A 12,301-nucleotide genomic window follows, 5' to 3' on the forward strand; every position below is an offset into this window, starting at 1 on the left:
GCTGACTGCCCTCTGGTGGTGAACTGGAATCAACACCGTGTATGACCTGAGATGCCCACTCTCCATCACGTGGTAGCCGCTGGCAGCAAGGAGCCAGCTGAAGAATGTCTGGTGTTCAAATATGACTGCTGAAAGAACCTAACTGAAACTCCCCTCGCTTTTACTGGAATCCCTCTTCGACCCTGGGTTTGGAGTCTGGCGGCAGCTCTGAGATGGGGCCTCGGAAGGAAAAACTTCAGTTGTTTCTGCATCCTTGCCAGGGAGTAGCCGCAACTGAGTAGGCGCCCGTGGAGGGGGCATGTGGTGACATGGAGCTGGAAATCAACTGCTCTGAATTCTGTGACAGTTTTCCTGACCAGGAGCTGGATCGGAGACCCCTCCATGATCTTTGCAAGACAACCCTTGTAAGTGAGCAGCCATGGGCTATCAGTGCTACTCAAATGTATGGGAGTGGGGGTGGGGATAGGAGTGAGGGTGGTGAGGATGAGGCTGGTGGGGGGGATAGTGACGGGGATGGTGGGGGAATGGGGGTGGTGTTGAGGATGTGGGTGGAAATGGTGATGTGGATGGTGGTGGGCATGCGGTGGTGGTGGGGATGGGGGTGGTGGAAGAGAAACTGCCCATGTAGAACAAGCATCTCCCAGCTTTGGCGCTTTCTCAAGAGCCCTCATTCTTGTTTTATTTTGTTTTTCGAGACAAGGTTTCTCTGTGTAGCCCTGGCTGTTCTGGAACTTGCCAGGTAGACCAAGCCAGCCTTGAACTCAGAAATCCGCCTGCCTCTGCCTCCCAAGTGCTGGGATTAAAGGCGTGCGCCACCACCGTCCGGCCCATCCTTCATTCTTAACGGCTTCTTCTTCCTTTTTTTTATGCACCTCCAGATTGACTCACAACACAGCAGTGCAGGCGTCTCTCCGCTGTCTCCTGCCCTCTTGGGGGTTGTTTGGACTTTTCTCAGCTGTGGGTTACTTCTGGTGCTTTTCTTTCTTGCTTTCACAATTCGCTGCAGGAAGAACAGGTAAGCGACTTCCTCCTGTAGCCAGTACTGTGAAACCCAGAGTGCTAACATCATCTTGGCCCCACGAGCAGCTTAGCCAGCATCCACCCCTGTGAAGCCTGTGATTACAGGGGTCTTGTCTCCCATGCTCCCCACGGTGCCTCCAGCATTTAGAACAGATTGACACCTAATGGGCCCTCAGTAAATATGTTTGGTGGTCTTGGAGGGGAGACCAATCCAAGCCGTGAATTCTGCCAAGAAAATGACTGGGGAAAGCACATGTTTCGGGGTGAGAGAACTAAGATTTCTATCATGTAAGCTAGTGCCGGTCAGCAGATTACACAAGGATGGCATTGTCTCCCATGTGGTTTGCCCGAGTGAACCAGTAGCTGAAAGCATTCTAGGGTGAGTGTTGTCAGCTGAAACAAAGAAACTTGGGGCTGCAGCAGAAACCTGGCTGGTTGAGTGCCTGCTTAGCATTTACCAAGTTCTGGGTTCAGTCTCCTGCGTCACATACAGCCGGGTGTGGTGACACGTGCCTGTAATCCCAGAACTCAGGAGGGGAGGCAGGAAGATCAGGAGTTCAAGGTCGTTGTTTTAGGGTTTTATTACTGTGAAAAGAAACCAAGACTAGGTAACTCTTATAAAGAAAATGGTTCCATTAGGGTTGGCTTATGGTTTCCGAGGTTTAGTCTATTATATGAACAGCGATATGGAGGCATGCAGGAGGACGTGCTGCAGAAGGAGCTAAGAGTTCTGATCCACAGTCAGCAGGAGGAGACTAGACACCAGCCTGGGTGTAGTTTGAGCAAGTAAGACCTCCATGCCTGCCCCAACAGTGACACACTTCTTCCAACAAGGCCACACCTCCTCCTACAAGGTCACACCTCCTAATAGCGTCACTCCCTATAAGCCAAGCATGCAAACACCTGAGTCTATGGGGCTATTCCCAGTCAAAGCGCCAGTCATCCTTGGCTATAGCGAGTTTGGGATAGGCTCTTCCTTCCCAGCCAATGAGATGGCTCAGTGGGTAAAGGAACTTGCTGCCAAGTTCGATGACCTGAACTTGAGACCCCACATGGAGGAGGGAGAAAACTAGTTGTTTCAAGTTTTACACACACACACACACACACACACACACACACACAAATAGAATAAGATTTAAACCTCACACTCCCAAAAAGGAAAGAAAGCCTTAACCTGGGAACACCGCGCTGTGGGCGCTCACAGTACACACAGTGGCCAGTTCAGTGGCTGCAGGGGCTGTGCCTTCCCTACCCACGGAGCTGAAGGAGCAGAAGAGGACACAGAGGAGACTTTCGCCCCTGTTAAGAACAGACAAGCCAATTCCTCGATTGTTGAAGCACTGGGTCTAGAGTCCATATTAAGTTTCAGTGACAGTGCTGTCCTTTGAGGATAAATGCCGTCGAACCTACATCTTGAGATTTAAGACTACAAAGGTGAACTGTGATTCTGGGTACATGGCTTCGTGGATATTTGCTGAGGATTAGTGTTTGAACTGGGAGAATTGGTATCTCGTTAGCTATAGAGTTAAACGTAGTTTGAGCGTTATGCTTTCAAGGACAGCCTAGTCTTTTTCTTCTGACCAAGACCCACAATTTTTATGAAATTGTTCACAAGGCAGGAGTTATCAAACATGGGAGTAAAGCTGGCTCAACGGTGAAGAGTTCTGGTTGCTCTTCCCGATGACTCAGGTTTGATTCCCAGCTACACGACAGCTCTCCTCCTGCTGTAACACCAGTTCTTGAGCACACAAAGGCCTCTTCTGGCCTCTGCAGGTACCAAGCACACATGCGGCACACAGAAAGGCATGGAAGCAAAACCCCCATGCACACAGAATTAAATTAAAGTTTAAAAGCTTTATCAAGGGGCTGGAGAGATGGCTCAGTGGTTAAGAGCACTGACTGCTCTTCCAGAGGTCCTGAGTTCAATTCCCAGCACCCACATGGCAGCTCACAACTGTCTGAAGATCCAGTTGCAGGGGATCTGACACCTTCACATCAATGTACATAAAAACAAAGTTAAATAAACCATAAAAATATTTTAAAAAAAGCTTTATCAAACATGCATGCATATTACTAAAACAGAAACACCTGCTGGGTGTGATGGTGCACACCTTTAATCCCAGCACTTGGGAAGCAGAGGCAGATGAATCTCTGAGTTCAAGATCAGCCTAGTCTACAGAGTGAGTTCCAGGACGGCCAGGACTACACAGAGAAAACCTGTCTCAAAAGAACAAAACAAAACCCAGAAACACCTATGAGCAGCACTGAAATGGAAACACCTATATTTTTGTCATTCCACTAAAGATTTTCTGCCAATTGCAGTGGGAGCATGACTTGGCATAATGAATGAGATCATAAGAAGCCCCATAGATCAAATTACAGTGTATGGCGATGTAGTTTATGAGATCTGAAAGGGAAGATGAAAGAATCCGTTTTTGAGAGTGCCTTACTGAACATAAAATTTCTTCAAATGAGCAACATCACAATCAGATGGTCTGGCTTATTTCTGTTGAGGTCTCGTGTGCATGTGTGCTGTGTGTGTGTTCCTGCATATGCGTGTGCAAATGATTAATATGAATGCCAAAGGAAGAAAAGTATATCACTGAAACAAAATAGTGTAATGATGGTTACGTTTAGTTGTAGACATTGCATTTTTTTTTTATTTTAAAGTAAAATTAGCATAGCCGACAACAGAAAACCAGTAAAGATGTAGGAATCCTGACCAAACTGGTATTTGTATGACCCTCCTCCCGACAACATCAGGCTCACATTCTTAACAAGGACACACACAACATTTGTCAGATTTACCTAGAAAGATTCTAGGCCTTAGACAAAGCTGTACTGCATTTAACTGTGGCGTGGGAGCTCATACTTGCAACCTCAGCACTCAGGAGCCAGAGCCAGGGGAGAGCAAGTGTGAGGCTAGCCTGGGCTATATAGTAAGGTTGGGAAAGGTTAGACCCTGTCTGAAAAATAAAACAAATGCAGGAGAAAGAAAAGGAAGAAAGACAATAGGAACAAAATTCAAGTCGTACAAAGTATGTTCACTAATACATTGGAATTAAATTGAACTCAGAAAATCCTAAAGTATACAGAATTTACTTAGGACACTTTAATAAAACCAAAGAAGGAATCAAAAGAAAAAGTGAAATAGAAAATACCTTGGACTGAAAATAAACATGTACCAAAGCTGGTTAGCTGACTTTAGAGTACTCTGGGCACATGAAGAAGGGTCCCAGTCATTAATCTCACCTTCACCTGCTTTAAAAAAAAAAAAAAAAGACTAAAGAACAAATGAGCCTAAACAAATAGCGGAAAGAAGGTGATAAAGATCAGTAGAAATTGATAAAATAGAAAACACAAAACAATAAAAATAAATAAATCAAAAAAACCAAAGCTGTGTCCGGCAGTGGTGACGCACGCCTTTAATCCCAGCACTCAGGAGGCAGAGGCAGGCGGATCTCTGTGAGTTTGAGGCCAGCCTGGTCTACAAGAGCGAGTTCCAGGACAGAAGATCATAAGATTTGCTGTGGACCAAAGTCCATTATACAGTGAAGAGGTAAGGAAGGAAAGAGAGAATAACCCATTTTCAAAGGTGCTTTATTGAACAATGAAATTTATTCACAGGCGCATCACTGCAATCAGATAATGCAGTCAGGCATGGTGGTAAAAGCCTTTAATCCCAGCACTCAAGATTCAAAGACAGGCACACTCTGAGTCTGAGGCCAGCCTGCTCTACAGAGCAAGTTCCAGAGTGAGTGTGTAGCTGGGGCTACACAGAAAAACTCTGTCTCAAATCAGATGATCTACTTCATTTCAGTTCTGAGAACTTGTGCATGTGCGTGTGTTGTTGTTGTTGTATGTCTGGGAAACACTGTTTCCCTGAAGCTACCTACTTCCTCTGGCTTTTACAATCTTTCTAACCCCTCTTCCTCATAGATCCCTGAGCCATGAGGAGAGGGGGGGTGATGTAGATAGCCCATCTAGGGCTGAACCCTCTTCACTCTGTTGCTCTCTGTGTGTTGACCAGGACCAGGTATGAATTTCTGTATTAATTTCCACCCACAGGAAGATGCTTCTCTGACGAAGGCTGAGTTATATATTGACCTATGGGGATAGCAATAAGTCATTAGGAGTCATTTTATTGCTATATTGATCTAGAAGAATAATAGTAGTTGGTTTTCCTCTTGTGCCCATGACCTATCTGTCCATTGGTTCTTGGCTTCATTAGCAGTTTCAGGAATGGGTTCTATCTTAGTTAAGGTTTCTATTGTTACAACAAAACACCATGACCAAAAAACAAGTTGGGGAGGAAAGGATTTATTTGGCTTACACCTCAGCATTGCTGTTCATCACTGAAGGAAGTCAGGACAACAACTCAAACAGGGCAGGATCCCAGAGACAGGAGCTGATATGTTAAATAGCAAATCCAAAGGAATCAAATCTTTTTTCAAGATGAGGTTTTTCTGTGTAACAGCCCTGGGTGTCCTGGAACTAGCTCTTATAAACCAGGTGGACTTGAACTCACAAAGATCCACCTGTCTCTGCCTCTACAGTGCTAGGATTAAAAGAATGCACCACCACCACCTGTCAAGGAATCTATTTTAAAAATGAAGTAACACCCCCCAACAACAACAAAAACAGACCCCAACCTGTTACAAATCAACAAATCAAAAAGATTTAACAAATTTGTAGGGTGTAAGACCATGCACAAAACTTAACTGCGTGTCAATAGACTAATTACAGACCACTGAAAAGTGAAGTCAAAGCAATACTATTTATAACGTCAGGAGGACTGTGAGACCTCATCTTCGGAAAGGAAAGGAAATGATAAGGGAAAGGAGAAGGGAACGGAAAGAGAGAAAAGAAGGAAGGCGATCTATACAGATAAATTGAACAATGTGGAATATCTATATCTGAAAATGATGACATGCTAGGGAATTAGAAAACCTAAGTAAGTGCAGGGGGCTGTGTTCAGCACTGCTAAAAACATCGGTTCTCTAACTGATCTGTAGAACACCCAATCCCAGCCACATACACCTCCCTTTAGATATATCATCAATTACACCTCCCTTTAGATATATGTTCACCAAGCTGATCCCAAGATTCATACGAAGAACCACCCAGATTTCAAAAAAGCATAAAGTCATTAGGAACCACCCAATGTCAGGACTGACCACAAAGCTGGAGGAATAAAGTCAGCTCGGTACTGGCAAAGACAGGCATGTACACTGGCATGGACACTGACAGAACACACGGGGCGTGTACACTGACACACACAGGGCGTGTACACTGACACACACAGGGCGTGTACACTGACACACACAGGGCGTGTACACTGACACACACAGGGCATGTACACTGACACACAGAACTTACAGAGGTAAACCCACATTTCTGTGGCCCGCAGATACCAGCCGAGAGGACAGGCAATGTCGTGGCAAGGCAAGTTCAGCCTTTTCAACAAACAGCATTGGAGAAACTAGACGCCTGTGTGAAATCAGTACCTCTGACCTGCACCGTGTACCCTGTTCAAAAACAAAATCTTCAACTGTGATATTTATTTAAGAATAATAGAAAAATGTTGTGATCTTTGAAAAATATTCCTTGGATAAAATATCAAAAGTATAACCCATAAAAGAAAATTTTTAAAATTTGGGTTTATAAAAAATGAAATAGAAACCTATCTTCCAAAGAGAGTCTTGAGAGTATAAAAAGAAAAAGGCATGAATTGAAATGAAATATTTATAAATCTGATAAAATACTTTTATTTGTGTGTGTTGGCATGAAATGCTGGTAAGAGCACATTGTGGTAAAACTAGTCCACCGGCTTCTTTCAAAATTCAGTCATACCCAGCAATCTTACTCCTAAGAGAAATGAGTCTATGTCTATAGAAAGACTTATTTTCAATGTTCATCACAACTCTATTTTAATAGCCCAAAACTGAAAAAGAACATAAATGTTCATCAATAGATGAATACAGAAACAAATTACTATATGTTCATTAATAGAATACTATTCAGCCACAAAAAAAAATGAATCACTGATACTTGGAAAAATATAGACAAACCTGAAAATATTATACTGAGTAAAAGAGAAGCAGGTCAGGAACCTGGAGGCAGGAGCTGATACAGAGGTCATAGGTGGGTTAGCTGTTGGGATGTGCCAACTCAAAGCCCTGAATGTGGGCCTGAGTGGTAGTTGAGTTGGTAAGTCTGGGCTTCCCCTGGGACAGCCCCCCTCAGGCAAGGGTCAGGGCCAGGGCCAGACCTCCCACACCCAGGCCATAAGGTAAGTTCTCCTGTGCTCATGGGCCAGCTCTCCTGTGCCCAAGCCACCAGGGCCAGCTCTTCTAGGAGAGGGCAGCTCTCCCACTGAGACAGCTGGCTAGGGGCAGGGCCAGCTCTCTGGTGCCCAGCGCACTGAGGGCCAGCTCTCCCATGACTCACAGTGGTATTATGGGCCATGGACATCGTCACAAACTCCAGCTGAGGTTGGACCACAGACCCATACATGGCCGTTGGCTACAGCTCAGACCTAGACATCACCATAGCCTTGGGTGGGAATGCAAATCACTCAGTTCAATATTGCCGGGGCAGCAGCATGACCCTTGGACATCAGTGTTGCCTCAGGTGGCATCCCAGACCACGGGCATCCCTATGGCCTTCAGTGGTATCATGAGCTACAGACATCTACACAGACCTCAGCTGTGGTAGGCCACGGACCCAGACATGGCTCCACGTGGCAGCACAGGCCACCATATCAGCCTGTTCCTCAGCACAGTGCACTAACCACTGAGTTTCTCTTCTCCCATTTCTCCACTGTGTACCTGTTCGGAGTGGGTACCTGCCAGTGGGCTGTGGCTGTCTTCTGCCCACCCAGGCTGAGGAGCACAGGGCAAGCCTGTCTAAAAGGTTTTATAATTCCTGTTACTCAAAATTCTAGAAAACTAACCATTGCTAACTAACTCGAACTAGCAGAAGGGTCAACAGTTGACCCTAAGTGGGTGAGGTTAGCAAGAAGAGACAAGAAAGAGGAATTATGAAAGATCATGTAAACAGCAGCAGCAACAACAAAAACCCTAAATAGCCATGGATGATTATAGTGACATAGAGAGAAGACAGTTTGCACTGGGGCTGGAGAGACGGCTCAGGGATTAAGAGGACTGGCTGCTCCTCCAGAGACTCAGGTTTGATTCCCAGCACCCACCTTCTTGAAATTCCAGCCCCAGGGGATCTGACACCTTCTTCTGGCTTCCACAGGCACTGCACAAACATGTACACATGGTGCACAGACATACATATGTTCGGGCAAGCACATAAAATAAAAAGAAATGTTCTACAAACACTCTTGTGTTTCTGAGATAGCACTCATGGGGAATAAAATATATGACAGCAGGGATGTTTTCCTCTCTTTTTCCTTTCCTTTTCTTTTTCTTTTTTTTTTTGTTTGTTTGTTTTTCAATACTGGGTTTCTCTGTGTATAGTCTTGACTGTTTTGGAACTCACTCTGTAGACCAAGCTGATCTCAGACTCAGAGATCCACCTGCCTCTGCCTCCCAAGTGCTGGGATTAAAGGTGCACACCACCATCACCCACAGGTACATTTTTCTAAAGGACTTGCTAAGTATCTTAAAACCATCTGATAACTTTACTAGATATTAATAATTGTGTAGAAAATATTTTCCTTAGATTATTCATGAACTTACTAATAAGACTATTCCTTTAATAATATTCTTACTAAACTGTACAACTTAACTGTTGAAATTGTTGACTGTTTCAGGCCTGAAGGGAAGCTCTATTGATATCTGTTCTGACGTGCACAAAAGATGGCTCCTGTTGTACATTCTACGTCAGGCCAACCATGTTCAATAAGGTCTTTTATTTTGAGCCCTTATTTCACTATTACTTGAGATGATAGTTATAGATAGACTGATATTGTGTATCTCAAAATTGACACTGGAATTCCCACCATAATCTTCAGTAAAATGTTGCTGTGAGAATTATGAGTCATAATTATTGTGTAGAATGTGGGGTTTTACTCTACAGGCAGACAAACAACCCGTTACTGTTTCAAGAATGGGAGCAAAAGGCTCGTCTCCCGGCTCAGAACCAAAGTAGTCAACACTGACAGCAGAAACAGTAAGCAGCGTCTACTGAGTCTTATTGGCTCCCAGGACAATGACAGATAAGGAACACAGTCCAAATCCCAAGAGCACAGTGAAGGGCCCACGAGGAAGGTGGATGCTTAAATAATCAGTGAGTCTCCTGCTAAGGAGAGGAGCACTGGACCTAGAGGATTCACTGCCTTTACAGCGAGTTACAAGCTTTGTGTGTTCATGCGCGAGAGTGTGTGCGCGTGCATGCGTGTGTGCGTGTGTGTGTGTGTGTGTGTGTGTAACAGAGAGAGAGGGAGGGATGGAAGGATGGAGGAAGAGAGGTAGATTGGGATCTATGTTACCTTTCAAGGTTCCTCATGTATTATATAAGCAATCCTGAGAAGGGCCTGGATAAAGAACAGAGAGGCACTGTGTCTCGGAGTACCCAGCAAGACTCTGCGGAGAAGCTCCTGGGCCCATGCTAGCTTTTCATCCCACTCAGAGCTCTGTGTAAAAGCACCTTCCACATCTACAGGAGTGACGGTTAGACTGGAGGTGCCTTTTCCTGTGTCCTCACTCCTGTACATCTTCCTTCCCGAGTAGGGTCCCCACAGGGTCCTCTGACTGCTTCTGGCAGAGCTAAGTCTCGTACTCATGTGCCTTACTGTGTTGGCCTTCTCTGCCATCAGAAGACCCGTGCCATGGTTCTTCTGGTACCCTTCTCAGAATACCTGACTTCCTGGGACTCATGTCATTGATCCTCGTTATGAAAGTCCTTAAGATCTCCATGCTTTCTGAGAAGGCTAAGATTCAGCTTTTCTTCATTCTTTCCATTTCTGAGAGCGCTGTGTTATCATCCGAGCGAGGCTGATCCTGTTACAGTCAGTAGAAAATGTTCAGTGGACTGAATACTTATATGCGCAGGATACTATGTAAAACGTGATTTATGGGTTTCTGAGACCTTGAAATTTATCTGTCCCCTGGGTAGAGAAGCATGAATAAGTCGAGGTACATTCTGTTTTGGGGAAAAAATGGCTTTCAGGCAGAAGTGGGGCTAGCGGGGGGAGGGGGGAGGGAGAGGACCAGTAGGAAGGGCTGGGGACTGGGGAAGGGTCAACAAAACAAAGAATATATGAAAATGCCATAATGGAATCCATTGCCTTGTATACTGATTTTTAAGACATTGGTTTTAAAACCCGGTGTTGAAGCCCTAATGCCTTGCTGCTGGGTAGGACCTGTGCTGTTTTCGTATTGATTGCTCCAGGGCCGTCATCTTTGTGGTTTGATTCATTGGAGCTGAAAGCAAGGTGATGGGAAGGACAGGCCAGCAATTCCAATCACTTAGGGCTGAGGGAAAGCTTGTGCATGGAGTTCTGGGATCATAGCTGTAACCTTTGACCTTGTGATTGCTAACAGGGACAGGAGAAGAGGAAGCAGTCCAGCTGGGAACAGACACTGGCCATGTAGCTTATGTTAGGATGATGTCGCAGGGTCAGGGGCTGGATGAAACAGAGGGGCCAGGGACAGATCCTGCAAGAAGCTGAGATTCACAGAAGGAAAATATTATTTAGGTCGTCGTTTCCAAGGGATTGAGCAGCGAGCTAAGAGCAGATGTAGTATTTATGTGGTCAGATGTCACTGGTGTGTGGGAACTAGGCAAGAAAGGAGACGCAATGCAGATAGATGCAGGGTGCTGGGTGGGGAGGTCTTTCATGGGTCCTGCCTGTGGAAAGGAGTACGGGTGGGCGTGTGTGGAGGCTAATGAGGCAGTAGGGTTAATAGTCGGGTTTCAGCACAGAGCCTAGATGGACATCAAGCCCAGACGAACTGCTGACACCGTCCTTCAAACATCTGTGTATGGGAATTTACGTAACTAGCCAAGCATAGTGGCATAAACCTTAGGAATCAGAAGCTGGAGGATCACCGGTTCAAGACCAGCCTGGGCTACATAGCGAAATCCCTGTCGGAGAAAACCAAAAATAAATAAGCAACTAATACAAAAAGAGACGTATGGGCTTGCAAGATAATTAAGTGGTAAAGGCACTTGCTGCCAAGTCTGTTCACCTAACTTCAATCCCAGGGGCCCATGAGGAGGAAGGAGAGAACTGACTCCCACAAATTTTCCTCTGATCTCCACATGCATTCCATGGTATGCATGCACATGCACACAAACAGACAAACACACTGGACAGACAGACAGACAGCTAAACACAACTGTCATTAGCCTATTACAGCTGATGATGGATGGCATTTACTGAATTGGGAGAAGGGAGTTTTAACTCCCTTACCAAATATTGAGATCCTTGAACTCTTTTTAAAAAAAAAAAAATTAAAGATTCGTTTTTATGCTCATTGGTGTTTTGCCTGTAGGTGTGTCTGCACACCATAAGGGCACGCAGTGCCCTCAGAGTCAGGAAAAGGACACCGTATCCCCTAAAACTGGAGTGACAGGCAGGTGTGAGTTGCCATGTAGATGCTGGGACTCGAACCCTGGCCCTGTACTCTCAACCACTGAGCCATCTCTCCAGCTCCTCTTCTTGGATTTTTAATATTTATTTATTTACTAGTGGTGCTGAGGGTGGAACCCAGGACCTTGCTCCTGCTAGGCCATTAGTCTGTCATTGGCCACGCCCCACCTCTTGAGTGTTTTCTTCATCATTGCTCTCCATTGTGCCCAGATTATGCTGTTTCCCAGGGGAGGACTTCAGCTGCCTGGAATAAAAGCAAGTCCAAGTCCTGGGATAAACTCTTGGAAGATAGGCAAGTTCTTTCACCTAATTAACGCAGCTTCAGGTCTATGCAGACTGTGCGTAACAAAGTGGCTGCTTTCCACCATAGCCTCTCCCCTCGTGTTTGCCCCTCTCCCAGCCCCAGGCATGACCTGGAAAGTTCCAGATCCCCAGCCCTTCTGGCTGTGGTTCTTCCGACTGTCCTCTCAATCCTGTCACCCCACAGCAGCGGGGCTGTCCTTGGCGCACTAGTGCAGTGGGCTGTACTTCCTGAGTCAGGTTCTTGTTACCTACAGATCTGCGAGTTCAAGGCCAGATTGGTCTGCACCAGAGTTCTGGGCCAACTGGGACTACAGACAGACTTTATCTGTAAAAATAAATGCGTGAGTACACACACACACACACACTAAATTGTCAAGCCGTGTGCCAGATAGGTTCTAGGGGTTATATTAA

At 45.5% G+C, this 12,301-nt stretch overlaps 1 protein-coding gene across 2 annotated transcripts in view; it reads left to right on the forward strand.

The window, feature by feature from the left end:
* The first annotated feature begins 308 nt into the window (after positions 1 to 308).
* Gpr156 (G protein-coupled receptor 156) overlaps positions 309 to 12,301 on the forward strand; it is a 62,523-nt gene continuing 50,530 nt past the window's right edge. For both annotated transcript variants that reach the window (XM_057765872.1, XM_057765874.1), the window contains exons 1-2: positions 309 to 404; positions 879 to 1,015. In XM_057765872.1, the coding sequence (XP_057621855.1) occupies positions 309 to 404; positions 879 to 1,015 (233 nt within the window). The remainder of the gene's footprint in view (positions 405 to 878; positions 1,016 to 12,301) is intronic.

Source organism: Chionomys nivalis, chromosome 3 (genome assembly GCF_950005125.1).
Source record: "Chionomys nivalis chromosome 3, mChiNiv1.1, whole genome shotgun sequence".
Lineage (NCBI taxonomy): Eukaryota > Metazoa > Chordata > Mammalia > Rodentia > Cricetidae > Chionomys > Chionomys nivalis.